The 22,058-nt window shown below is 45.6% G+C and overlaps 2 protein-coding genes across 2 annotated transcripts; one reads left to right on the top strand and one right to left on the bottom strand.

Annotated features, from left to right (window-relative positions):
- Nucleotides 1–2,177: 2,177 nt before the first annotated feature.
- Nucleotides 2,178–3,284, bottom strand: LOC120710452 (myb-related protein Hv33-like). Its single transcript, XM_039996135.1, has 2 exons — nt 3,059–3,284; nt 2,178–2,919 (listed from the first exon to the last, which is right to left on the bottom strand). The coding sequence occupies exons 1-2, from the start codon at nt 3,222–3,224 to the stop codon at nt 2,306–2,308; spliced, it is 780 nt and encodes a 259-aa protein (XP_039852069.1). The 5' UTR covers nt 3,225–3,284; the 3' UTR covers nt 2,178–2,305.
- Nucleotides 3,285–12,179: 8,895 nt separating this feature from the next.
- Nucleotides 12,180–13,713, top strand: LOC120710451 (transcription factor MYB61-like). The gene is made up of 3 exons (XM_039996134.1): nt 12,180–12,724; nt 12,865–12,994; nt 13,097–13,713. The coding sequence occupies exons 1-3, from the start codon at nt 12,586–12,588 to the stop codon at nt 13,596–13,598; spliced, it is 771 nt and encodes a 256-aa protein (XP_039852068.1). The 5' UTR covers nt 12,180–12,585; the 3' UTR covers nt 13,599–13,713.
- Nucleotides 13,714–22,058: the final 8,345 nt, after the last annotated feature.

Below are 22,058 nucleotides of genomic sequence, written 5' to 3'. Positions count from 1 at the left end.
ATGGTTTTATTGCAATGTTAGTACTTTTCACTCTCTATCTATAATTAAATGCTTTGGAAGATTTAAAAATAGTTGCATCATTCATTCTAGAAATTAGCTAGTGAAATGGAGTAACAGTGTACTCCTTTTAGTCATTGTTAGTCCTCCTAGCTAGTACCTATACTTATAGCTTGTAATCATCATCATTAGTCTTGGTCATCAGTCATTGTTAGCCTACGCGTATGCAACAACCAGTATGCATTGTAATTGGACAAGTGCTGCTCCAAATCAACAGCCAAGCTAGTCCAGCTGCATGGGATAGAGCAGCTAAGCTCATGCTTGGCATGGACCTAGTAGGCATCCATCCATGATCCATCCATCCACCAATGCAGACCTGGCTGGCTTTGCTTTCCAATTTTCAATTGCTAAGGCCAGTCTCAGTGGAAGTTTCATGAAGAGTTTCATGACATTAAATATCATCAATTTTGTTGACGTGTCAAGGAGAGAAAATGATGGAGTTTCATAGGATGTGAGGAGAGTTTCATCACCATGAAACTCATCTGGCACGGTTATCTAGTTCCCAGTCTAAGTATTTGTGTCCATAAAACTTCCACTGAGACTGGCCTGACCACCTGGGCTGCTACCGCCACTACTGAACTAAACTAACCATTCAGATATAGCTGCACCTGCAGCTACAGGAGGCTAGCTAGCGAGCGAGGCCACGCTAGGCCGCTAGGCTGGACTGATCTTAGACTAGATCTGCTGTAAAGCGAAGGATGAAGCAACAGGGTCATGGGCGTATGCGGATAAACAGAAAACATTAACTTTGCTGTCGCGCTAATACTGTCTCGTGCTGCATGTGCGCTGCCTTTACCAATTCTTTTTCTGCAGCGGTTGCGCCATCAGCCATGCACCATCCATCATCCATGGTCGCGCCGACGGAAGCTCGAGCAAGCTCCCGTCTCCCGGGGCTACGCCTGCATGGTCTCCATCCATGTCAGGAATGCCAGTGTATATGCTGACAGCCGTCGATAATTTTTTCTCAAATACTCAGAAAAGATAATTGTATTAAGTAGAGTAAAGAGTTTTAGTACAACACGCATAGCACCCATAAGGCTGCTACGGATTACACGCACTACTAGAAAAGAGGTCAAGATCCACCCCAAAAGCACTGGCATAAAGAAGACCCGGTACCAATGCTAGCATAGGTACTGGTTCTTCTTCATACCGATATTTTTGGGTTGGATGAAAATCTATGAAAAGTCTTAGGTACCGGTTGGTAACACCAACCGGTGCCTAAGGCTATTCATAGGCACCGTGTGGTGCTACCACCTGGTACGTTTACATTAGTACCAGTTGGTTAGGCACCGGTTGGTATTATCAACCGGTACCTTAGGCTCATCCATGAGTTACTACAAAAGAAAAATATCTCCATCTCAATCACAAGTGATGTGTATGTGAGATGGTAAATGAGCTACACGCGAGGCAAGAGGTTGCAGGTTTAATATATTTTTTTGACCAAAATTACCTTAGGCACCGGTTCTTTTACCCGGTGTTAAAGAATGATGCCAAATATTCCGGTTTTGGGATACCGGTTCAAAAACCAGTACCTAAGGCGCTTGCTGCCCGGTGCCTAAGGCGTCGTTTCTAGTAGTGACGAGAGCAAAACTTAGCATGGACAGATCGAATGAAGCTGCTGTATGTAGAAAGTAGCTTATAAAAATTATGTCGGAGACTTGGTTAGAGAAAATTACTGGAACTGAAAGCATTCGAGTAAAATATGCAGGAAAAAGAATCGACTCTTTCAGCAAAACATCAGACACAGTCACCTCTCTCTGCTGAATAGCGTATCAGTAATTCAGTATCAGCTTTGATCGAATTGTTAGCTCTGTAAATCCCTTACACAACATAAATTTTCCGCAAACTAGCTGTCCCGCGATACGTTTTCCAGTTGTTCTTGCCGATTGTGGTCGAAAAGACAAATTAATTTGTCATTGGGTAGGAAATTTCAGGAGACTCAAAGCAAGCAGAACAGTCTCTTATTGATTAACTGAACAAACAGTTGACAGTTGACACAAGGTAGCTAGGTACTTACAATAGTATCTTTTACCAACAAAAAAACTCATCTAAAAAGAATGTAAATGACAAGAATGATTTTTACCCACACCGACAGTTGGCTACTCTTTAGTCCTCTTAATTAATTCAGCTCATACATCAAGCATGAACATTCGTCGACTTAAAATCTAGTAGCGAGAATTTCACACATACATAACTCATACTACCTATGATGATATGCTACGCAATGATTGTTGGCAATGGTGCTGGATCAATTGAGCGAGCTCATGGAATTTGAAGGGTACAGTTCTGTCTCCCATGCGTTCATGGCCCCCGGTAAATCCATGAGCAAATCATCTGGGTAATCGAGATCATCGAACGAGAGAAAATGGATCATGTTGCTGTCGCCGACGCAAGCCTCGCTTTCCTCACTGGATTTCTGCTGCGTGCTGCTAGTAGTCGACGGGGTGTTCTCGCCGCTGCCGCTGCCGCCGCCGATTCCTCCGTTGAGCAGCTGGCATGCGAACACCGGGAAACGCTCGGGTATGGGCATAGGCCCCGCTTCGGTGGCCGCATTGTTGGTTGGTTCCACTTCCACCTTCTCCTCGCCGGCCGGCGCTGGCTCGGTGCTGGCACCGTCGTCGCTGCCAGCCTTGGCGGCGGCGGCGTTCAGGCGCTTCCTGATGCGGGAGTTCCAGTAGTTCTTGATCTCGTTGTCCGTCCTGCCGGGCATCTTCGCTGCGATTGCCGACCACCGGTTGCCTAGGGACTGCTGCAGGGAGATGATGATCTCCTCCTCGCGCTTGGAGATGGGCTCCTTCTTCAGGTCCGGGCGCAGGTAGTTCATCCACCGCAGCCGGCAGCTCTTGCCGCTCCTCCTCAGCCCTGCTCATTATATTCACCATTGATGCGGTGTCAGAACAGGTTATATTTTTTCGCTAGATAACTGATGATGCAAAATTTTAGCACCAAATCAGATTCGAAAGAATTAGAGATCTCAAAGAATTAATCGCCTTGGCCTTGCCTGCAAGCTGCGCGACGGAGCTCCAGGTGGAGACGCCGTGGTAGGTGATTTGGGCGAAGAGGCGCTCGTCCTCCTCCGGCGACCACAGCCCCTTCCTCTCCTTCGTAGCCTCGGTGCCCCCGTTGCCGGCGCCGGTGGTGTCGCCATGGCTCGGCTTCCGCACCATTGCTAGGTGGTGGCTTTATTAGCTCTGGTTCTGCTGTATTGGCAAGCTCAGCTTGGTTTGTTTGGCTGATGCTGCTAGCTGCTCATGTGTGTGACTGCACTGCCTGCTGCAGTATATAAATATATATAAGATGTATCTGTAGACAGAGGGCATATGCCTCTGCACACTAATATTTCCCTGCCTGGAGGAGAGCAAGTAGGGCGCATGCGACCAAGAATATAACCTGTTCTGAATTTTAGTACCTGTTCTGAATTTTAGTACCTGTTGAACCAACCAGTGCGAGATGTGCATGACTCAGTCTTATACTAGTCTATAGTATAATGTGTGTGGTTTCAGTGGAGGTCACCATCCATTGTTACCGTACGTGTGTTGTGACCCTGCGAGCATGTGCTTATGTATGCATGTTTATGTCACTTTTCTTACTCATCATTTAGATGTTCATTAAAACTTATTAGGTGCCATGATGGATATATCATGTATGGGAGAATAGGACTTGTGATATGAGAAAAAATTACAGCATCCACGGCTAGAAAACTGGCCATTCGTCCAACACATTAGTACCAGTCACATTTGAAACCGGTACTAAATGGCCTACCAGGTGCTAATATGACCCGGTACTAAATGATACTCTATGGGTTACTTCAAAATGTAACCATCTCCCACCCAATCAGATATGATGTGTAGGTAGAATGACAAGGACGCCTCGCCCTAGACTGGAGGTCAGACCTCCCTTTATTTTTTTTTTAGCAAGAAGCCATTTAGTACCGGTTGAATGGTAAGCTATTTAGTAGCGGAGAGGCGGTACCGGTTGGAAAACCGGTACAAACAGGGCTTCAGGTACTAGAGCCTCTATCTCCGGCAGTGATCCATGAGTGGATTGAATGTTAGTATATGCATGAATGTGATAGCCAGCTAGCTGGTGCTACGTTTGCTCACACAAAGCAATGCTGGATCTCTATGCACAGGACCACACGGGATTATTAATTCTGAAAATGACGGAATTTGTTAGTATAAAGAACATTGGCCAATAGAAAAATTAAATACATTTTTGGCATTTTCAGGTATTTAGCATGTGTTCTTTTAAGCCTACGATATTAATGGTATCAGCATCACCATGCTAATGTTATTACATGTACAGCCGTGATCGAGGGAGTTGGTAGTTCCATCCAGCAAAAGACTAAATGCAACCAATCATGAATCATGGGATAACTCAGGTATATCTAGCACTGGTGGCCAATCTTTTTCGTGAGGAAAAAGCTGGTCAAAACTGCAGCAGTAACATGCATGCATCAAATGTGTTTGCTTCATTGAAAGTGCACTTAGATCAAATTATGACCCCTAGCCGATAGAAAGGTTATTTAAATTAGGATGATCATAGTCACAAACCAAGCTATAAGACCATGACCTTTTGTCAGCTACCCTTGGCCTTTGGTGGTGATGACCATTTTGCCAAGTTCACGGTCATCACAATAAACTGGACCACGAATTGCATTGGCCTTATAGTACATGTCAGCTAGCTTGGGATGATGTTGCCAACATTCCATCCTATTATTCACGCTAGCCAGCTGCAGGAAGAGACAAAAAGCATACACCCTGAGAGAGGCAAGTTGCTTGATTGGAAATTAAGTTCGTAAGAGGCGGCTATATATGCATGCTATACGCCATCGTCAGGTAAACATATGTGCATGCATCTCACAACTTCTAATTAGCAGCTGTATATATGCGAACAATATATACAAACTTTGGTGATTGCAAATATAATAAGCAATATAAGTTGGCAAACTTGGATTAGTAGCCTGGGCCTAAAATGCGGCCAATAGATATATGCTTATGGCTACGATTTGTATGATTTGGCAGCGCTCCTGCCTTCTTTTAAAAAAAAACGATTTGTAGTTGAAATAAGTTGTGGTACTAAGTTATTGCTGCCCCTTTTTACATATAATTCCATTATTGCCCAGAAAAAAAAATGTGCAGCAGAAAGCCACATTTACAGCAAGTTGTTAGACACAATTGCGATGTTTCATATGGCAAAATTACAAATTCTTTGATATAGATTATGTCAGTGTTTAGCCGTCAAACCCACCGAGGGATGCCCTCGAGGTGGTAAGTTGTAGATAGGGTGTCGCCGAGATTAGAAACTCGAAGGTGTAAGAAACACGAAACTTTAGACTTTAGATAGGTTCGGGGCGCAATATGCGTAATACCCTATGTCCTGTGCGGCGGTTTGTATTGTCTTAGATGATTATTGTTTGGAGGGGTCTCTGTCTGCATTTATATAGTCTGGGGGATAGGGGTACATGGAAATACTAGCCGAATACTAGCTTTAGGAGTCCTACCCGAGTACTACTCAATTAGTTTCTTTCTGTTCTGGCTAGTTACAACAGGATAAGGTATGGACTATGCCCCATCCCTACTCCAGAACATTCTGCCTTATGAGCAGTCCTGTTGTTCCAGATCTGACAGATTAGTAGATAAATAATAAGTATTGTCATTACAGGTTAATTAAGACAACCACCACATTCAACCATCACTATTCGCCTACACGGCCGTTTAGCCCATGTACACACCATGTAAACAATACACAGTGGCTAATCATGTCCGTTGTTTATCCCATTTAATGATCATTCAATCCGGTTAAATGACCGTCTAATCCATTTTAATGGTCGTTTAGTCCGAATAAATAGCTAAACGACAGGCAACTGACTGTTTAGAATTTACATTTAGGCTAACACTGACCAAATAGCCATCGCTTGGCATTCACAAAATATAGAATTGTGGATGTGATACTTTACCGAGTACATGATCAGTCAAGATATAACAGGTAATTAATATTGATGAGCGAGGAAAAAATGATCCTCAATGATCCTCACTCTTGGGTTAGAGGTGGGGGCTAATTATTTAATTAATTTGCCAGGAATTACCCATATTCTGAACTCAATCCACTACTACAGAAATGGTCTTTGGTCCTTCACATTTGTCCCGGCTGGTATTGTACCCGGAACTAAAGGGGTCTTTAGTCCCGGTTCCAACGGCTAGGGGATGAAATAGGTCTTTAATCCCCCTTTGGTCCCAGTTGGTGGCTCCAACCGGGACTAAAGACCCAATTCTTTAGTCCCGGGTGGTACCACCAACCCGGATCAAAGGGGGTTTTTGGTCCCGGTTGGTGGCTCCAACCCGGACCAAAGGGGTCTTCATGTGTTAGTATAAAGGGAAATCATCCCATCCAAGCTCACATGCGCTGTGTAGGTGGGGTGATAAAGAAGCTATGCGCGAGCCGAGACATCTCAGGTTTGAGTCCTAGGTTGCGCAGAATAGTTTTTACTTTGCCACATGACCCTTTGGTCCCGGTTATTTGACCCGGGACCAAAGATCGGGGAGCTTTAGTCCCGGGCTCCCTACCCCGGTTCAAAAACTGGGACTAAAGGGAGTTGTTGCCCGGGATAAAAAGCAGTTTTTGTAGTAGTGATCAAATCACATGGTTGCTAGCTAGCTAGTATATTCCCTTGACATGTGTTCCGCAATTATTAAATAATTTAATCCTGCATTATGCATGTGTGATGATAGTTAAGGTTGCATATGCGACAAACTTATGGCGGCCACTGTTTGTATGTACTCGCAACTAATCTAACATTTCAGCTTATTAATTAAAACTGTGTCAGTGTCCTTGCTTAGGTGCATGCATAGGATTAAATTCCCCAGTGCACAGGACCCAAACCATGATGAGAAGAAATTGCTTATTATTAGACAATGCAAATGCAACTTGCCTGAATAGATTATTATACAGCAGCAACCTGATGTATGCATATTCATCTGCAGCTCTCAGAGGCTGGATCTAGTGCTATATACATTGCGGGAGAGATTAACTGACGGGAGTAATACTAAATCATTATCGGGCAGAGATTAGTAGGTGCATTAGATGCTCAACATGGCCACTAGCTCGACAGCGATCAAATGGCTGATGGCATCTGCGTCTTTTTAATTAATTTGTCTCATGCTGCTGCTGTGCATGCTACTGTGTATGTTGCGCATGCATGTATTACAGACATCACAAAAGCTTAGCTAGCTTGGGTGGGTTTGTTTGATTGTTGAATTAAATAGGATGCATTCGTCTGCAAATGCTGATAATTGTTGATTTAATTTGTTTTCCGCATGATGAATTAGCCTGCTTTAATTTGAGACGCTACATACTCGATGCAAGTGGGGCTGCAAATTAAAGTTAAGCTGGTTGTTGTGTTTTATAATTCTAATATTTTTTCTCTTTTAATTTGTTTGTTTGCTGTCATCGAGGGGTTTGTCAATCATTTACAGTGTTGTCCATGACCTTTTCTTAGGTTTTGGTTGCCTTGTAAGGTTGTATCTGAGCTTGTTATCAAGCTCCCCATCAAAATGATACAGTATATTGGTGTCCAGATCTCCTACCGCTCTATTCTGCTGGCAACCAGCAGCAATGTTTTTCTCTCACACCAAATCAGCATCGGACACAAGCCAGTCAGGAGTATATTTCTCTTACAGTAAATCAGCACCCGCCACAGCCAGCCGAATAGAGCGGCGTATTATGAAGAAATACACCTATTTTTTTTAATTTGTTGGAAATAGAGTGGCGTATTATGAAGAAATACACCTATTTTTTTTTAATTTGTTGGAAATTGTCTCCACACAATGCAACCAACATGAATGAAGGTGTTCGACGCGCACGCTTTCCATGAACATACTACTTTCATGCTTCATTCTCAAGCTACTTTCATTGGATGTAGATGTGAACACCACGAATTATCCCATGTAAAGGTTCGTTCACCAACAAAAGTGCTGCCTCAACCTCAACGGATTCCAAGCAATGATCACATTGTTCTCATTCTTCCATCGATCTTATTGTTCCCATTACCTTATGAGGGGAGATTGATTATTGGATAATACGATCAAGTTGCTGGTGGGCCGCAGTAGCCGAATAGCTAGGATAGTTCATTCAATTATCTGTGCAAAAAGGGATAGGATAATTAGTTGCATCTGACGATGCATGGTAGTAGGTAAACACGGATCAACTTGATATCAATGCCAATATGTGTAGCTAAGCTAGCTATGGTCAGAAAAGAAAATTCTCTAGATTTCTGTGGGGAAACAATTACACTGGGAAGCAACACATGGAATACCCTTTCGCACCTCTGCTGCTTAATTAGTTTTATCTGCATGATTGGTGGTTGGGCTGGGTGGTTACATTGCACCAACAAGGAACGTGTACTATGACTATGAGCCATATATATAGACACACACATTGCTTTTGAAGCAGGAAAGCATGTTATTAGCAAGGTTTTCCTTGGACTTGTATTTGGTCAAGTTTAAGGTTTTCCCTGGACCGGTTTATTGGCGGTATTGGTCCTTTGACTCCTGTTCTGGTTCCTAGGTAATTATAAACAAGCTAGGATCTGCGATCAAAGCAGTGTCGATGATCACATGTCTCTGCATGATCAGCTCAAACTCAATCAATTACTCAAAGGCAGTCATATCTTGTCACTAGCTGGCAACTCAGAGAGGACAGGACACATGGATAACATTAATTTTGGACCCTCAGTCCATATAGGTAAAGTTCAAGCATCTATAGCTTTAGACAAAATTGTTAGTGGGAATCAAACTGTCATTTTAGCAACACAATTGACACGGTGCCACTCAACATACTGATCTAGAGTAGCTGTCTAGCCAGGCGCCAGTTGGTCATCACTTTTGACTTTATGTATTTAATTTTGAACCTGGTTGTTGTGTAGCAATCCCCGTAATTAAGTTGATGAATGCTATTGCAATTTTCATGCTAAATTCGGGGTCCATTTGGCGCGGCTTCTGCACTGTAGCAAGAGGAGCCGTAGAGCCACATTTTGCAGCTTCACTGGCTCCCACTGCGTTAGTGTAAAAATGGTTTCGGTTTCATAAAAGCTATTTAGTGCCGAAGCTTTTTGGAAAAGTACCGTTTGGTATAGCTCTTGAAGGAGCTGGCCGGTGGTGAAGCTCCTCAGGGAGCCGTGCCAAAGAGTCCCTTATTGTCGAATAAACTCATGCAGAAATTAAAGGATTATGAACACAATGTATGTCCTCATATGTGTGCTGGGTTTCTTTTAGAGAGTAAAGGATGTGCTGCTTTTGCAGAAGCATATACATGCGTCTATTCTAACTGTGATTGCAACATGAAAAGGGAATGTTGTAGAGTGTAAGTACGTACTGAAGGATCGATGTTTCTATAAAAGGATGGGTAAATTTACCATGGACTCTCGGGCATGAAAAAACTTCGCTCCGTTCCCTTCAGCATCATACATATGGACAAAGAGCCGCCTGCATCTTGTTGGATTATGATGTCTTATTTTGATAATCAGAGTATCGAGTTGCTAGGCGGATTGAACATATATACTATATTATTGGCCGGCATTTCTCACCATTATTGATAGTCAAGAGTCAAGGCAAGGACATTATTAGTTGCGCAATAATGCTCATTAGTCTCTCCATATATCACAATAGTGTAGTCATTTAAACCTCATTTAGATCACACGATAATACATTAATGGAAACTAATGACTGAACAAATTAAGCTTTCACAATGACCCCTTATTGTGAGTTGTTCTATCCTGAAGGCTTTTGTACTTTGGTTGCCCTACAAAATGATACACATTCTCAACAACACCATATGCATGATCGCAGCAGCGCTAGCTTGGCATGGATACATCATGCATTCTGTTCGGCTGGCTTGTCAGCTAACCAGCCAACAATGTTTTTCTCTCACACCAAATCAACACCAGCCATTAGCCACCGCCAACCAACAGTACTTTTCTCTTATAACAAATCAGCACCAGTCACAGCCAGCCGAATAGAGTGAGTATCTGTCGTCCCATGGAATGCTTCAGCACAGACCAAGAGGTGCGTTAGATTCCTTGCAATTGATCACATCCTTTTCCCTTATAGATATTGTTCTCTAATTGCCTTTTTAGGGGATTGGATGAGTGCTGATTGAAAATAAAAAAGCTCAAGTTGCTAGTTTTGTAATATGAAAATTAACCGGACCTAATAATGCATGGTAGTAGCAGGTAAGCAATGGATCATAATAACTTGTTCTTGATTTTGATTATTTCTAAGTTCGCATCATCTCGATGTGAAAACTTGGAAATAATAAAATTTCCCTTATCGAGAAATATTCATGGATGTTATTGATTTTTGTTTAGGTGCTTAATTATCACGTAACGGTGTGTAACTAAATCTCTCGCTCAGAGAAGTGTCGTGGACTCATGCGAGTGTCTTGGTTGTGATTTATTGGAGCAGGCCATCCATCTAGGGTTTGTTTATTAACCCCCACATGGCACATTGGCACGTGAAAATGTGGTAGAAGGTAGCTATCAAACCAACCGGCTTTTAATTATATACGTGCTCTCGTGGTTGATATGGCCCGTGCATGAATAAGCAAAATCTCCCGGGCGGCCGTGTCAATCGTCATGCACGCATGTACGATGCATGAACCGGCCGGCCGCCGCCATCTTGTTGTTGCATTCTGATGAGGTCTTACAGATTTAGTAATTTGTTCATTGATTCAAGACAGGGCACATGTGGTTAAATTTTCTATTGCAATTTAATTAATCATTTTTTGATCCAAATAGTTTAGAGTCGTGTACGATTCAAAACGGAAATGGTCAAAACTTAAAAGACACAGGAGGACCATATTCGTGCATGTGTGTCCTTGCATCAAGACACATGTAATTCCATAGCTTTTCCGGAATTTCAGTGGATAATATCGTCACGGGCCAAAAGTGTAGGCCATTGATGTTTCGTATCCATCTGTTTTTTTTTACACGGGATAGCCATCTGTTAGTACTACTACATGCGTGCATGCACCACACAAAGGTTTCATTTCATGCATGATGTGACGGAGAGGTTAGGTAATAACGGCCCTACACTTATTATATATGTATAAACCCCTACACTTCCAAAGGCCTAACACGTTCTGCACAAAGTGACAAAAAGATTTTCCAGTAATTCCTACTACCTCAGATGAGCAGATATCCATGCATGCATATGCAGCACGCCTCAAATTAACAGTAACCCTGAAAATTTAAAAACTAATCCAGCAGGTAATGACTACACGAGCTCATAGGAACTAGCTGTTGTTTTTCTGATTCTATGGTGTTTTCGTCCGACTGTTTTACTTTTTGAATAGTGGTTTTGTGGTACATAACCGAATGACATATCATGAAATATTGACTCTTTTCCAAAAACAAATGACTAAATTGTGGTTTTAATTGTTTGTTGGCTAGAAGAAAGAACCGTATTATATACTAATATAGTCACAAATAATTAAGTAACATTTTGGAGTGAACTCTTATTAGTCAACCCTTTGAAACTTCAGTTATTTATGTGTTACATTATGTTGGATATTTGAAAATAATGTGAGTGAATTTGATTTGAGAGTGATGGTTTCATAAATGTATACTTGTGCTCTACAAATAAATAAAATAAAATTATACTTGTGATATATCATAACAACCATATGCAATTGTACATCTTAGGTATAGCTACATCTAACTAGATACTGAATAAGTTTTTAATAATAACCACTGAGCACGATTATTAACACCTTTTTATTGAATGTGATTCAGCAATATGGTAACTCGGTTCAGAATTTTTTTTATTTTGTCAGAAGTTTAACTACTGGGTGAAGATATTCAAAGTATCACTTGCTTGTGACACGAGGGAGTGCATGCGAGTATATTTTTTAGTAAGCAAATTGGTGGCGTTATTAGACTGTTTATCATCAATAATTAATCAATAGGCAAAAAGTATGTCATAACGTGACCAATCAACGCATCGATGCAGCATTTGAATGGGGGAAGAAGCACAAGAGCACACTTTATGTCCGCAACGCCTGTATAAAGGGTCCAAGCATGTCGGAAGCCCATCACGCATCATTATGAAAGGACGCAGCTAGAGACAAGAGTGTGGCTGCTTTTGCGATGGCAGCAAGCTGCGGCTGCACGTTAAACTAGCTAAGCTAGCTTCCCGGCTCCGGCTGCATGCTGCCTCGCTCCTGATTGAACATGGGTGCTTTACAGCCATCATCACGCAATTACAAAAGACTCCCTGCATATAGTAGTACACGACGCATGGGCCATTGGGGATAAACAATGGCGCAAGATGCAGCGGCTGCCCCAATTTACTAAGCAAAACGTTTCTAACAAATCCGACAGATTGTCACCAGGGCATCGATCGAGTACTTAATCCAGTGAGCCAGACTTTTTCTAGTGTGCACATGCCATTCTGATTGTGACTTGTGAGAGCTAGCTAGCTAGTAGGTCGATTGGGAATCAAGAGCACGCCATTGCTGGGCGGGCAGCAGCAGATGGGGAGGGTACACCCTTGCTGCTCCGAGGAGAAGAAGGTGAGGAAAGGGCTGTGGTCGCCGGAGGAGGACGAGAGGCTCACGTCCCACATCGCCCGCTTCGGCGTCAGCTGCTGGAGCTCCATCCCTGAACTTGCAGGTACCGTGCTGCATTATTATTGGTATCGCCTCAGTGCTCAGTTTCAGCTTAAGCTTTTAGCTATCTGAGCTTCTGGCTAGAATTACAATTCACCATGGTTCTTGGCTGCTCATGTGGCGTGTGTTCATTGTTGCTTGCAGGCTTGCAGAGGTGCGGCAAAAGCTGCCGGCTGCGGTGGATGAACTACCTGCGGCCGGACCTCAAGCGCGGCCGCTTCTCCCAGCAGGAGGAGGACCTCATCATTGCGCTCCACAAAGCACTTGGCAACAGGTAGCTGAGCTTGAGCTTAACCGCTACTCCGCCATTGCCACATGTCCTCAGACCTCAGCTTCATGCATAGATTAGGTGCTAATTTGATCATTGCCTGCGCAGCTGGTCCCAGATCGCGGCGAGGCTGCCCGGGAGGTCGGACAACGAGATCAAGAACTTCTGGAACGCGCGGCTGCGCAAGAAGCTCCGGCAGAAGGAGGCGTCGTCCACGACCGGGAGCAAAGAGCCCGCCGCGAGCCACCACCGCCGTGGCGGCGAGGACGGCGGGAGCGGGACACATCCGCCACCGCCAGCCGTGCAGTTCAACCCAGTCCCGGCTCCCGAGGACCGTCCGCGCCCTGCCGGCTATGTCGCCGACCCAGCTGCCGCCGGTAGCACCGCGGCGGCAGGTGGTTCTCCTCTTGTGGCCGGGAACGCCGCAGCTGCGGAGTCGGTAGCGCCGTCGCCGACGAGCACCACGAGCGCGTGCACGGAGGCGGGAGGCTGCGACGACGGGTTCCTCAAGGCGATGGTCGATGACGCGAGCTTCCTGTTCGGGGATTTCTACCTTGACGGCAACCAAGATGGGTCGATCAGCTTCTGGGAAGGTCATGCGTTCTGCTGATTTCTTTAGTTTGCTTCTTGTTCTTGTTTTCCTTTTCAGTGTTCGGCTCCATTTGTTCCTGGGTAACACAAATTCAAGTTGCTTCATGTAACATGAGTGTGTGTTTGTGTGTGTATGTGTGTGTGTCTAATTAAATGTGCAAAAACGAAATCAATGAAAGTAAAAATTAAACAAAGGATCCGAGTCTGTTCTTGATTGTTAACTCTGAATGAACAATACAATCAGTGTGAACTGGTATCTGTATATGAACAACAGTAACAGTGGCGATGTGCATGAACCCATACTTCAAATTTTCAGACAAGACCCATCGCATACGACATGCGAATTAACTGGTGGAGCCACGGCTGGATTGTTGTTCGTCCTCCCTCCCACAAACGAGTTGACGACTGAGTCGTTGGCTGCTCGTTGCTGACAGAGTGTAGTCCCGACTCCCCACTCCACATGCCCTGCATAGAAATATAGTATGCAGGGCTGTTGGAGCCTAATTTCAAATTAAATGGCAACTTGGTCGGCTCGGCTCTCGAGACCAGACGACAAGGTTCTTTCAACGTTGGTGCTTGACCTGCAGCCTGCAGAATCAAGCGGGGGTCTTTTTCTTTGAGCTGGCTATGGTTGTAGAGCGGGTCAAGCCCAGCACAGTTCTGATCAGAGAGATACGTAGAAAGAAGTAGCAAGATCTGTTTATCCCTGCTCAATTCTCACGGTAGCCCGATTTAACCGTCTGGTTTAGAAAAACGAATTTTTCAATCCCCAGTCAAATTCAGTTTTTTTTAATTAGAGAGGCAAAAGTGACTGTAGTGAAAATTGAAGGGGGCGAAGAATAGCTTTTCTTCTACAAAACAAATCTCCCGGTGGAGGCACTGCTATTGGGCCGGAATCCTATGAATGGGCCTCGACCAACCGAGACTGACGCCTGCACGGGCTCCAAGCGAGAAATGGGCCGGGCCATGCTGGTCAAACAGGCCTGCATCCGACTCCAACGACGGCGACGCAAGCCGCGGCCGCGCCGCCGTCGCCACCAACTCCGGCCGTCCTTCGATCCAATGCCTTGCACGCGCGCTGCGGTGCTCGAGGTGCCGAATCACGTCCTTCGACAAGTCGAATCTCCCCCTCTCTTTCTACGCATCTCGAGCGCGGCTCCGTTCCCGTGCCCACTTGATCGGGCTTCGCCGCATCTGCACCCTGCGCGCGCATCTCGAGCGGCGCTGACTCGCCGCTCGGGAAGGTGCATGTATGCTGGCTTCCGATCGAGACTCTGTCGGGGAGACAGACAGAGACAGCGTCGAGCCGCCGGCCGCCAGGGTAGTTCACGGTGGTGCTGATAATGATTAGCAATTAATTTGGCCCCGGCTCCAGCCTCCAGGTGAAGGGAGAGCGAAACCCTAGCGTGTGGATCATGGCAAATGGTGCAGAGAACTAAGAAATCTATCGCGAATGGTAGCTGCAGGTGCAGTGAACTTAATTTGCTAATAACACAATCATCCTCTCTCCGCGCCTATATATAAATACTCGCAGAGCAACGGCGAGTCCTTGATCCTCCACTAAGGCACTAACCTGACCGATCAGCTAGCCAGCCAGCTAGTGATGATCATGGACTGTGCGAGAACAACATCGTCTCTGCTAGCGATCGTCTTGCTACTACTTGTCCTCATCTCATCTCCAGATGGCTCAGAAGCTCGCACACCATCAGGTCTGTGCTAGTTTTATTGCATTGTTTTTCCATGTCAATTATCCAACTGCACGCGGCATATATATGGGATTTACTTGTCTGTGTTGAAGCTAGCCAGGTCTAATAACCTGCTTGAATTGTGCATTTGTGCTCCATAATTTTAACTGAGATCCAGTGCACCGCGCAGAGGTGCCATTGGCACTCTATCCAGATGCAGACGACCTCGCCGGCGCGCTGTACGGTGCGCGGAAGCTTCTGGGCAGCGCCGCGCCTCCGCCGCCTTGCCGCCGCCGCCGCCAGCGATATGATGCGACAACTGGCAACCACGCCGCCGTTCCACATGGACCATGCGCTGCACATCAGCACATGGCGAGCTGCACATAGATGCATGATAGAACAGAGCGCTAGCTTCAGAGTTGTGTCGGGGCATGATTGATGAATCAATACTTCAGAGTACGTTTAGGCAGGCTCACTACTGTACAAAAGATGCTGATGAACTGGTGGCCTTCTAGTTGCTGTAAACCTTTTTCCTGGCAACAATCTTGCAGTTCGACAGAACAGAGTGTCTGTCTGCGGCTAATAAGTTCGTCTCATCGATATCAGCTGTTTGCGCCCAATTTTCATACTGTATCTAGACAAGCATTTGGTGTACTACTCTCTGCTTTGAAAAGTTTCAGTGGAGTACGGCAATATCTCCGTGGTCGATATGCTGAGAAGACTTAGGAGGGAGCGAGCTAGCTCTTGTGACTTGCCCCCAAAAAATTATATCCGATCCACCCATGGCTGACAAAGATCTTGCGTTGATGGCTACTCCAAGTAGCTGTCCAGTGTGTGCCGGAGCATAGTTGACCTAGTATCGTTGAAGGTACTACATGAACATGCATGTACACGGACGTGCTACGCAAGCAGTGGAGACAAGTCAAATCTACGCCGTTTTACAATCCTGTAACATGATTCGGCGTCAGGATCTGCGCCCATGGAGAGAAACAATTAAGACTAACGATGACACTCAACTCGTGCTTGGCGTGCGTGGTTCGAGGGTAATTGGAGCGAAAAAGAATGCATCTCTAGATTTTTTTTCTATGCTAAACTAGTTTATTGATAAGAATATCACCATTTACATCACCGCAAAATATGTTTCGTAGTATACCTATTTGTGATGTTGATACTTTTTTCTATAAATTTAACGAACATGGAACCATTTATGCCATTTCGAGTGATTTTGGTGATCGAATGACAACACAACACTTGGACTAATATGTTTGTTAAGATGATCATTCTCAGGATTTTAGGTTCAAGTGATGACAAAGAGAGAGAAGATAGGCGTAGCAAGGCCCGAAGGGCCGCCCCTACGGGGGTTCCGCTACCCGGTTAGCGGACGGGGGTCGAGGGGGAGCCGCCCCTCGCAGGTCTCAGGGCAGCGCCCTGGAAGCTCTTCGGATCAGGAGCACCGGAAGAACCGACGCCAAGGGCATCGGTGCATCCGATGGTAGTCGGAAGAACCGACGCTATGGAATTCTGGTACAGAAGGGAATTGAAGCCAAGTCAGCCTATAGGCACCGGTTGAACCGACGGGTCAAAAAGGGGCATCGGTGCATTGGCGTCCTATGTTCCAGAGACGATGTCAAGTGCCCAAGAGAAATTTCTTCAGCACCGGTTTAACCGACGGTACATCGGAGTATGGCATCGGTGCAATGACGTCAGCGCCCAGGAGAAGATTCTTAAGCACCGGATGAACCAGTGATGCATCGGTACAAAGCATCGGTTCAACCGGTGATCACTGCGTTAGCTGTCAGAAGCTCAACGGTTACTTTGGGTTATGAGTGACCGGATGAACCGACGCTACCCCGCCAAGAGGCATCGGTTCTTCCGGTGATACGCAGATTTTCAGCTGACCGTTGGAGCAACGGCTACAAGACTTGGGGGCCTATATATACGCCTCACCCCGGCCATTTGAAGATTGCTGGAGTCCCAAGACACCTCATACACATCCAAGAACATCTCCAAGCCATACAAGAGCTCATAGATCATATCCTTAGCTTATAGCACTAGCTTTGTAAAGTGTGAGTGCTAGATTAGCTCTTAGTGAGTGTGATTGCAAGGCCTTGAGCCTTTGTGCTGTGGTTCTCTAGTGAACCAAAACAAGAGCTTGGTGCGCCGGCACCTTGGAGTGTGAAGCTCGCCGGCAACGTCATCGACCCTCCGACTTGGTGTGGAGCGGCGAAGACACTTTGTGCGGGGGACGTGGAGACCCCCATCCTTTGTGGAGAAGCTCCTTAGTGGAACCCGGGGCCAAGGTGACCGTGATTGTGTTCACGGAAGAGACTTGGTGGCCGAGTAGCAATACTCTTAGTGAGTGCTACAACAACGTGGATGTAGGTGTGCCTTTGTGGCTAACCGAACCACGGGATAAACACCCGCGTCAAGAGTTTGCTATCTCCTATCCCGCTCTTTAAGCTTCCGCATTTCAAACTAGCAATTTGTATGCCTTTACTTTCATAGAGTAGTTTCTTGATAGGAAAGGCTATAGGTTGCTAAACTCTTTTGGGATAGGGGTTTCACACTAGAACAACCTAGTTGCACATCTAGATAGCATGTTTTAGTTTAAGTTTTGTGCAAACTAGTTGGAGCCATAGGTCTAAGTTTTTATTAGTGCCTAATTCACCCCCTCCCCCTCTTAGGCTAGAGCACCCGATCTCTTTCAATAAATTTAACGAAACTAAAGATAATTTGGTTTTTAGACGGAGAGAGTACCGCCTCATTGTAGGCAAAGCACGATGAACTGGATCTTTAGGACCAGCTAGGGCAGCATTAATTCTAGATGTATTTTACTATTTTGTTTGAGATTATTTGTCTATGCCATAGTATCTTGGTAAAGGTCAACCTTCTTGATCGGCACCCTTGCCTATAGATACACAGCACCAACGGTTGCATATATACTAGCTAGCTCTTCTCTCCCAACCAGCAGCTTTCCCTCTCCGATCCGTAGTTCACATTATTCACCCTGTTCACTGGCCGATCGGCCTGATCAGCTTGCTAGCTAGGTACCTACTGTAGTGGCAATGTGGCGCGCCTCTGCTCCAAGACCGTCTCCTCATCGTCTCCTGATCTGCGGCTGTCTACTGCTCGTCCTACTCGTCTCTTCTCCACATTCCTCCGAGGCTCGCACATCACCAGCAGGTACGGTCTATGCAGTTCATTCCATTAATCAGGCTAGCGTTCTATGCATGTGTGCAGATTTTTTTCTCCGAATACACAGTACAACCCAAACATCCATACCGCACGCACACCCATATCCATGAACATGTGTACGTAATAAACCCTACTCTTATAGCATCTTCTAAGAGTCACTAGGTGTCTCGCTATCGACAGAAACGTCGCCTACCACTTAAAAAACAATATCGTTAAATCCTAAAATATTCGCTTCCACAGGAAGTAGAACCCAGGGGTCTAAGGTGCTACTAAGGGCTTTTGTAACCACTACGTGCCCTTTTCATCTATGTGTGCAGATATAATAATAATTCCTCCGCGCTCTTATATCATTTATTTAAAATAAATAAATAAATAAATGAGTTAGTTTTAAACAAATCACCTTCTTTTCAACATCATCATATATTTAAGAGTGAAGGTAATATAAATTTCATACACGACATGCATTTCCATCTCTTTGCTCATATATAATTGATGATGGCGCAATTATGCGTATATGTGTGTGATATACAGATGTAGACCTCGCCGCCGGCACGCTGCGGCACGATGCCCGGATGCTCCTCGGCACCGCCAATCCGGTCACAAGTCCGCCGGCGCCGACATCCGATCCCCCGGTTGGCCCTGGACTCGTGGTCACCCCGCGCCCCGGCAGTGTAGGTGGCCACATCCGATCCGTGTGTACTATACATTTAGATGCAAGATGCCATTGCTATATGTTTCGCTCGTGGCGGCCGGAGTGTGGAACAATGTCATTGTAATCTTATTATTTGAATAAATTTCATAGTGCGTTATCGCGGTCTGGTGGGAGTGGTGTGTATGCTGTGGGTAGGGGTGGTAATGGGCCATGGCCCTAGTGGACTCTTCACAGCCCAATAAGGCCCTTAAAATTTTTAGTTCAAAAATACATATATTTAGAGCCCGGCCCTTTTAGGGCCCGATCCTTAGATTTTCTAGTTCAAAATGTTAGGCCCTTTACCACCCCTAGCTGTGGGTGCGGCCGCATCCAGAAAAAAAAAATCATAATCAGTTGTCACCTGTAAATTTTGAGTATAATATGAAGTGTCGCACTCTCTCTGTCTTTCTCTAGCTCCGCCTCTGCAGACCGGCGAGTCGCGGGAATTTGGACTAGTTTTGAAAGGTGCAGAGAGCCTTTTGGATTACGGAAATAACGTTCTGGCCTTTGCTTTTTTTTAAAAAAAATTAAACGTTGCTATAAGTTTACATGCTAGCCCCCTTGTGATTTTTTTTCTTTTCGCGCACTCATTGGTTACCATTTTCTCTTCATTTTTATTTTTCATTTTTTTAGAGGAAAATACTCTAGCGGGAATGACAAAAAAGAAAGAAAGAAATTGACCTTCCGGGGTTCCGTCCTCCCCTAACCGTGAAAATGTATAGTGGGCCGTATGGGCCTCCCTCAGGCCCACACGCACAGTAATCCTGTCGTAGTGTCGTATATGCTCCCTCAGGCTCCCTCAGAAGTTTGTTTTCTGACGGGCGGTGTATGCGCGGTCGACCGAGAAGGTGTGCACGGTGGCATGCAGCTCTGGCGCTCCGGCCGGCTTCCAATGCTCGCACGCGTGTAGAGAAGAGAGGCCGCGGTGCCGAGTCATGCATTGCATGATGCATCTACACGCATGCCGTAATAAGCATCTATCGGGATGCATGAGAGGATCGAGCGAGATGGATGCATCTACACGCATGCCGTAATAAGCATCTATCGGGATGCAGCGAGCGACAAGTCGAATCTCCGCCGCCCGTTCTATATTCAATTCCCTCGCGCGTGCGGTTCCACTCGATCGTTCGCCCGCTGGATCATCAGCAGTTCAGCCCCCCGCGCGCGCATCTCGAGTGCTGCGTGCGCTTCTTGATGGTGATCGAATTTGCCATCGAATTAAATCTCATCTGCGTCTCGGCTCTGCAGTACTCCGATCCCCTATAAATACGGCGCAACGGCGAATGCATCTCCGGCCGTACTCTCTCAGTCAGCTCGATCCGTCGGCCAGCTGCCCAGCTAGTGACGATCATGCCGGGCGCCTCCGCGAGAAGAGGATCGTCGTCGTCGTCTCTGCTGCTGCTAGTGATCACTGTCGCAACATTGCTGCTCGTCTCATCTCCGAGCTCTTCTTCAGAGGCTCCAACGCCATCAGGTCTGCACTGCTAGTAGCATCGGTTCTGAATCGATTTCTCGGTTTCATCAAGTGCAGCATGATGGATTATTTCATTTTCATATCTGTACGTGTGTTTTCTTCGGTATCTGTAGCTAGCAAGCTCAAGTTTTCTAGCTTGAATCTTGATCGAGCTCGATGGGTTTCATCCTGATCTATGGCATTCTATCTGCATGCAGACCTCGCGGGCGGTGCGCGGAAGCTTCTGAACCGCGCCGCGCCTCAGCCGCCGGCGCCGTCGTCGGGCACTCCGGTCGGCGCCGCTGTCACATTGCCGCCGCCGCCGCCGCCGTCGCCACCGCCAGCAGTGTGATGCGACAACCGCGCGCGCCCCGTCTGCATGGAATGTATACTAGTAGACGCCTAGACCCTTCTCCGCTATGTCATTGGACCAATCTCAGAGCGAACTAAGTCAACGTGATGGATAGTCGAAGCATACTGTATGTGCTCGATCGTGTATGGACTATGGATGGTGGCTTATTCAATAAAATCTTTAGCTTTCAAAGAGGAGATGAATGGGTTGACCATATCCCCTGAATCAAACCGATCGTTGCTTTCAACAGAAGACGAACGTACAGGTTGACCATCTATAAGATAAATTATTTTTGAGGGGGTCTGCGCATCCAAAGTTGTATGCATGCCAGCCGAGATGTTTCTCAGTAAAGTTGCAACTGGTAGGTCTATGGAATGAAAGAACACCGAGTTTCTAGCTTTCAAGATATTCCAAATTAAGGATTGCAGTGATGATCGCTGATCGTATCACTATATATCTGATTATTGGGATGGTTGGAAGAGAATCTAGGATTAATGTTAATCTCTAAATGATGTTTTTAAATACGTTTCCAAATCGGTTTGCACCATCGCGTTCTACAGAATTAATCCAATGAAATGAGATCCAATATGGTATATCTAATTTTATTTTAATTTTTTTTCATAAAAATTAACATTTGGAGTATATTGTTTAAACATTTTCGTGAAAATGTTGACTTAGTTTTCATGAAATGTTGAAGTACGTAGTTTCCAGAAAATGTTGGATTCGCTCGCACCCGCGCGCGACACTTAACATATGTGCCAACCAGCGATCGGGCGATATTGCGATATACACATACAAGCTATTATCAGCGCGGCGACAGTTGGAATAATCTGGCGATGCATCCGCCCGCCGCATCTCCCGTTCCAAAGCAAGATCTCGCGAATCACGACGAAGCAACCACTAAGCAGCTAGCTCGCGATCTTCTAGACTAGAACTGCACGCAGAGTCACATGGCGAACACCTCGGACGGAACGAAAGCTGCGTGCAGGCGATCAGCCGAAGCATCCTGAACTTAAACTGCCCTGATTATTAGCCCCAAGCTTCCCTATATAAGCACGGCCCTGTACCTTCACACATCCTTCGTAGCCGTTTTTATTTAGCTG

Source organism: Panicum virgatum, chromosome 5K, assembly GCF_016808335.1.
Source record: "Panicum virgatum strain AP13 chromosome 5K, P.virgatum_v5, whole genome shotgun sequence".
Classification (NCBI taxonomy): Eukaryota; Viridiplantae; Streptophyta; class Magnoliopsida; order Poales; family Poaceae; genus Panicum; species Panicum virgatum.
The sequence above is the reverse complement of the archived record's forward strand: the minus strand, read 5'-3'. Positions and strand labels throughout refer to the sequence as shown.

Coding starts and splice junctions, on each gene's coding strand:
- LOC120710452 (XM_039996135.1), bottom strand. CDS start 3,224: ATGGTGCGGAAGCCGAGCCATGGCGACACCACCGGCGCCGGCAACGGG. Junction 2,920..3,058: donor CTCCGTCGCGCAGCTTGCAG/GCAAGGCCAAGG, acceptor TATAATGAGCAG/GGCTGAGGAGGAGCGGCAAG.
- LOC120710451 (XM_039996134.1), top strand. CDS start 12,586: ATGGGGAGGGTACACCCTTGCTGCTCCGAGGAGAAGAAGGTGAGGAAA. Junction 12,725..12,864: donor CTCCATCCCTGAACTTGCAG/GTACCGTGCTGC, acceptor TGTTGCTTGCAG/GCTTGCAGAGGTGCGGCAAA. Junction 12,995..13,096: donor CACAAAGCACTTGGCAACAG/GTAGCTGAGCTT, acceptor TTGCCTGCGCAG/CTGGTCCCAGATCGCGGCGA.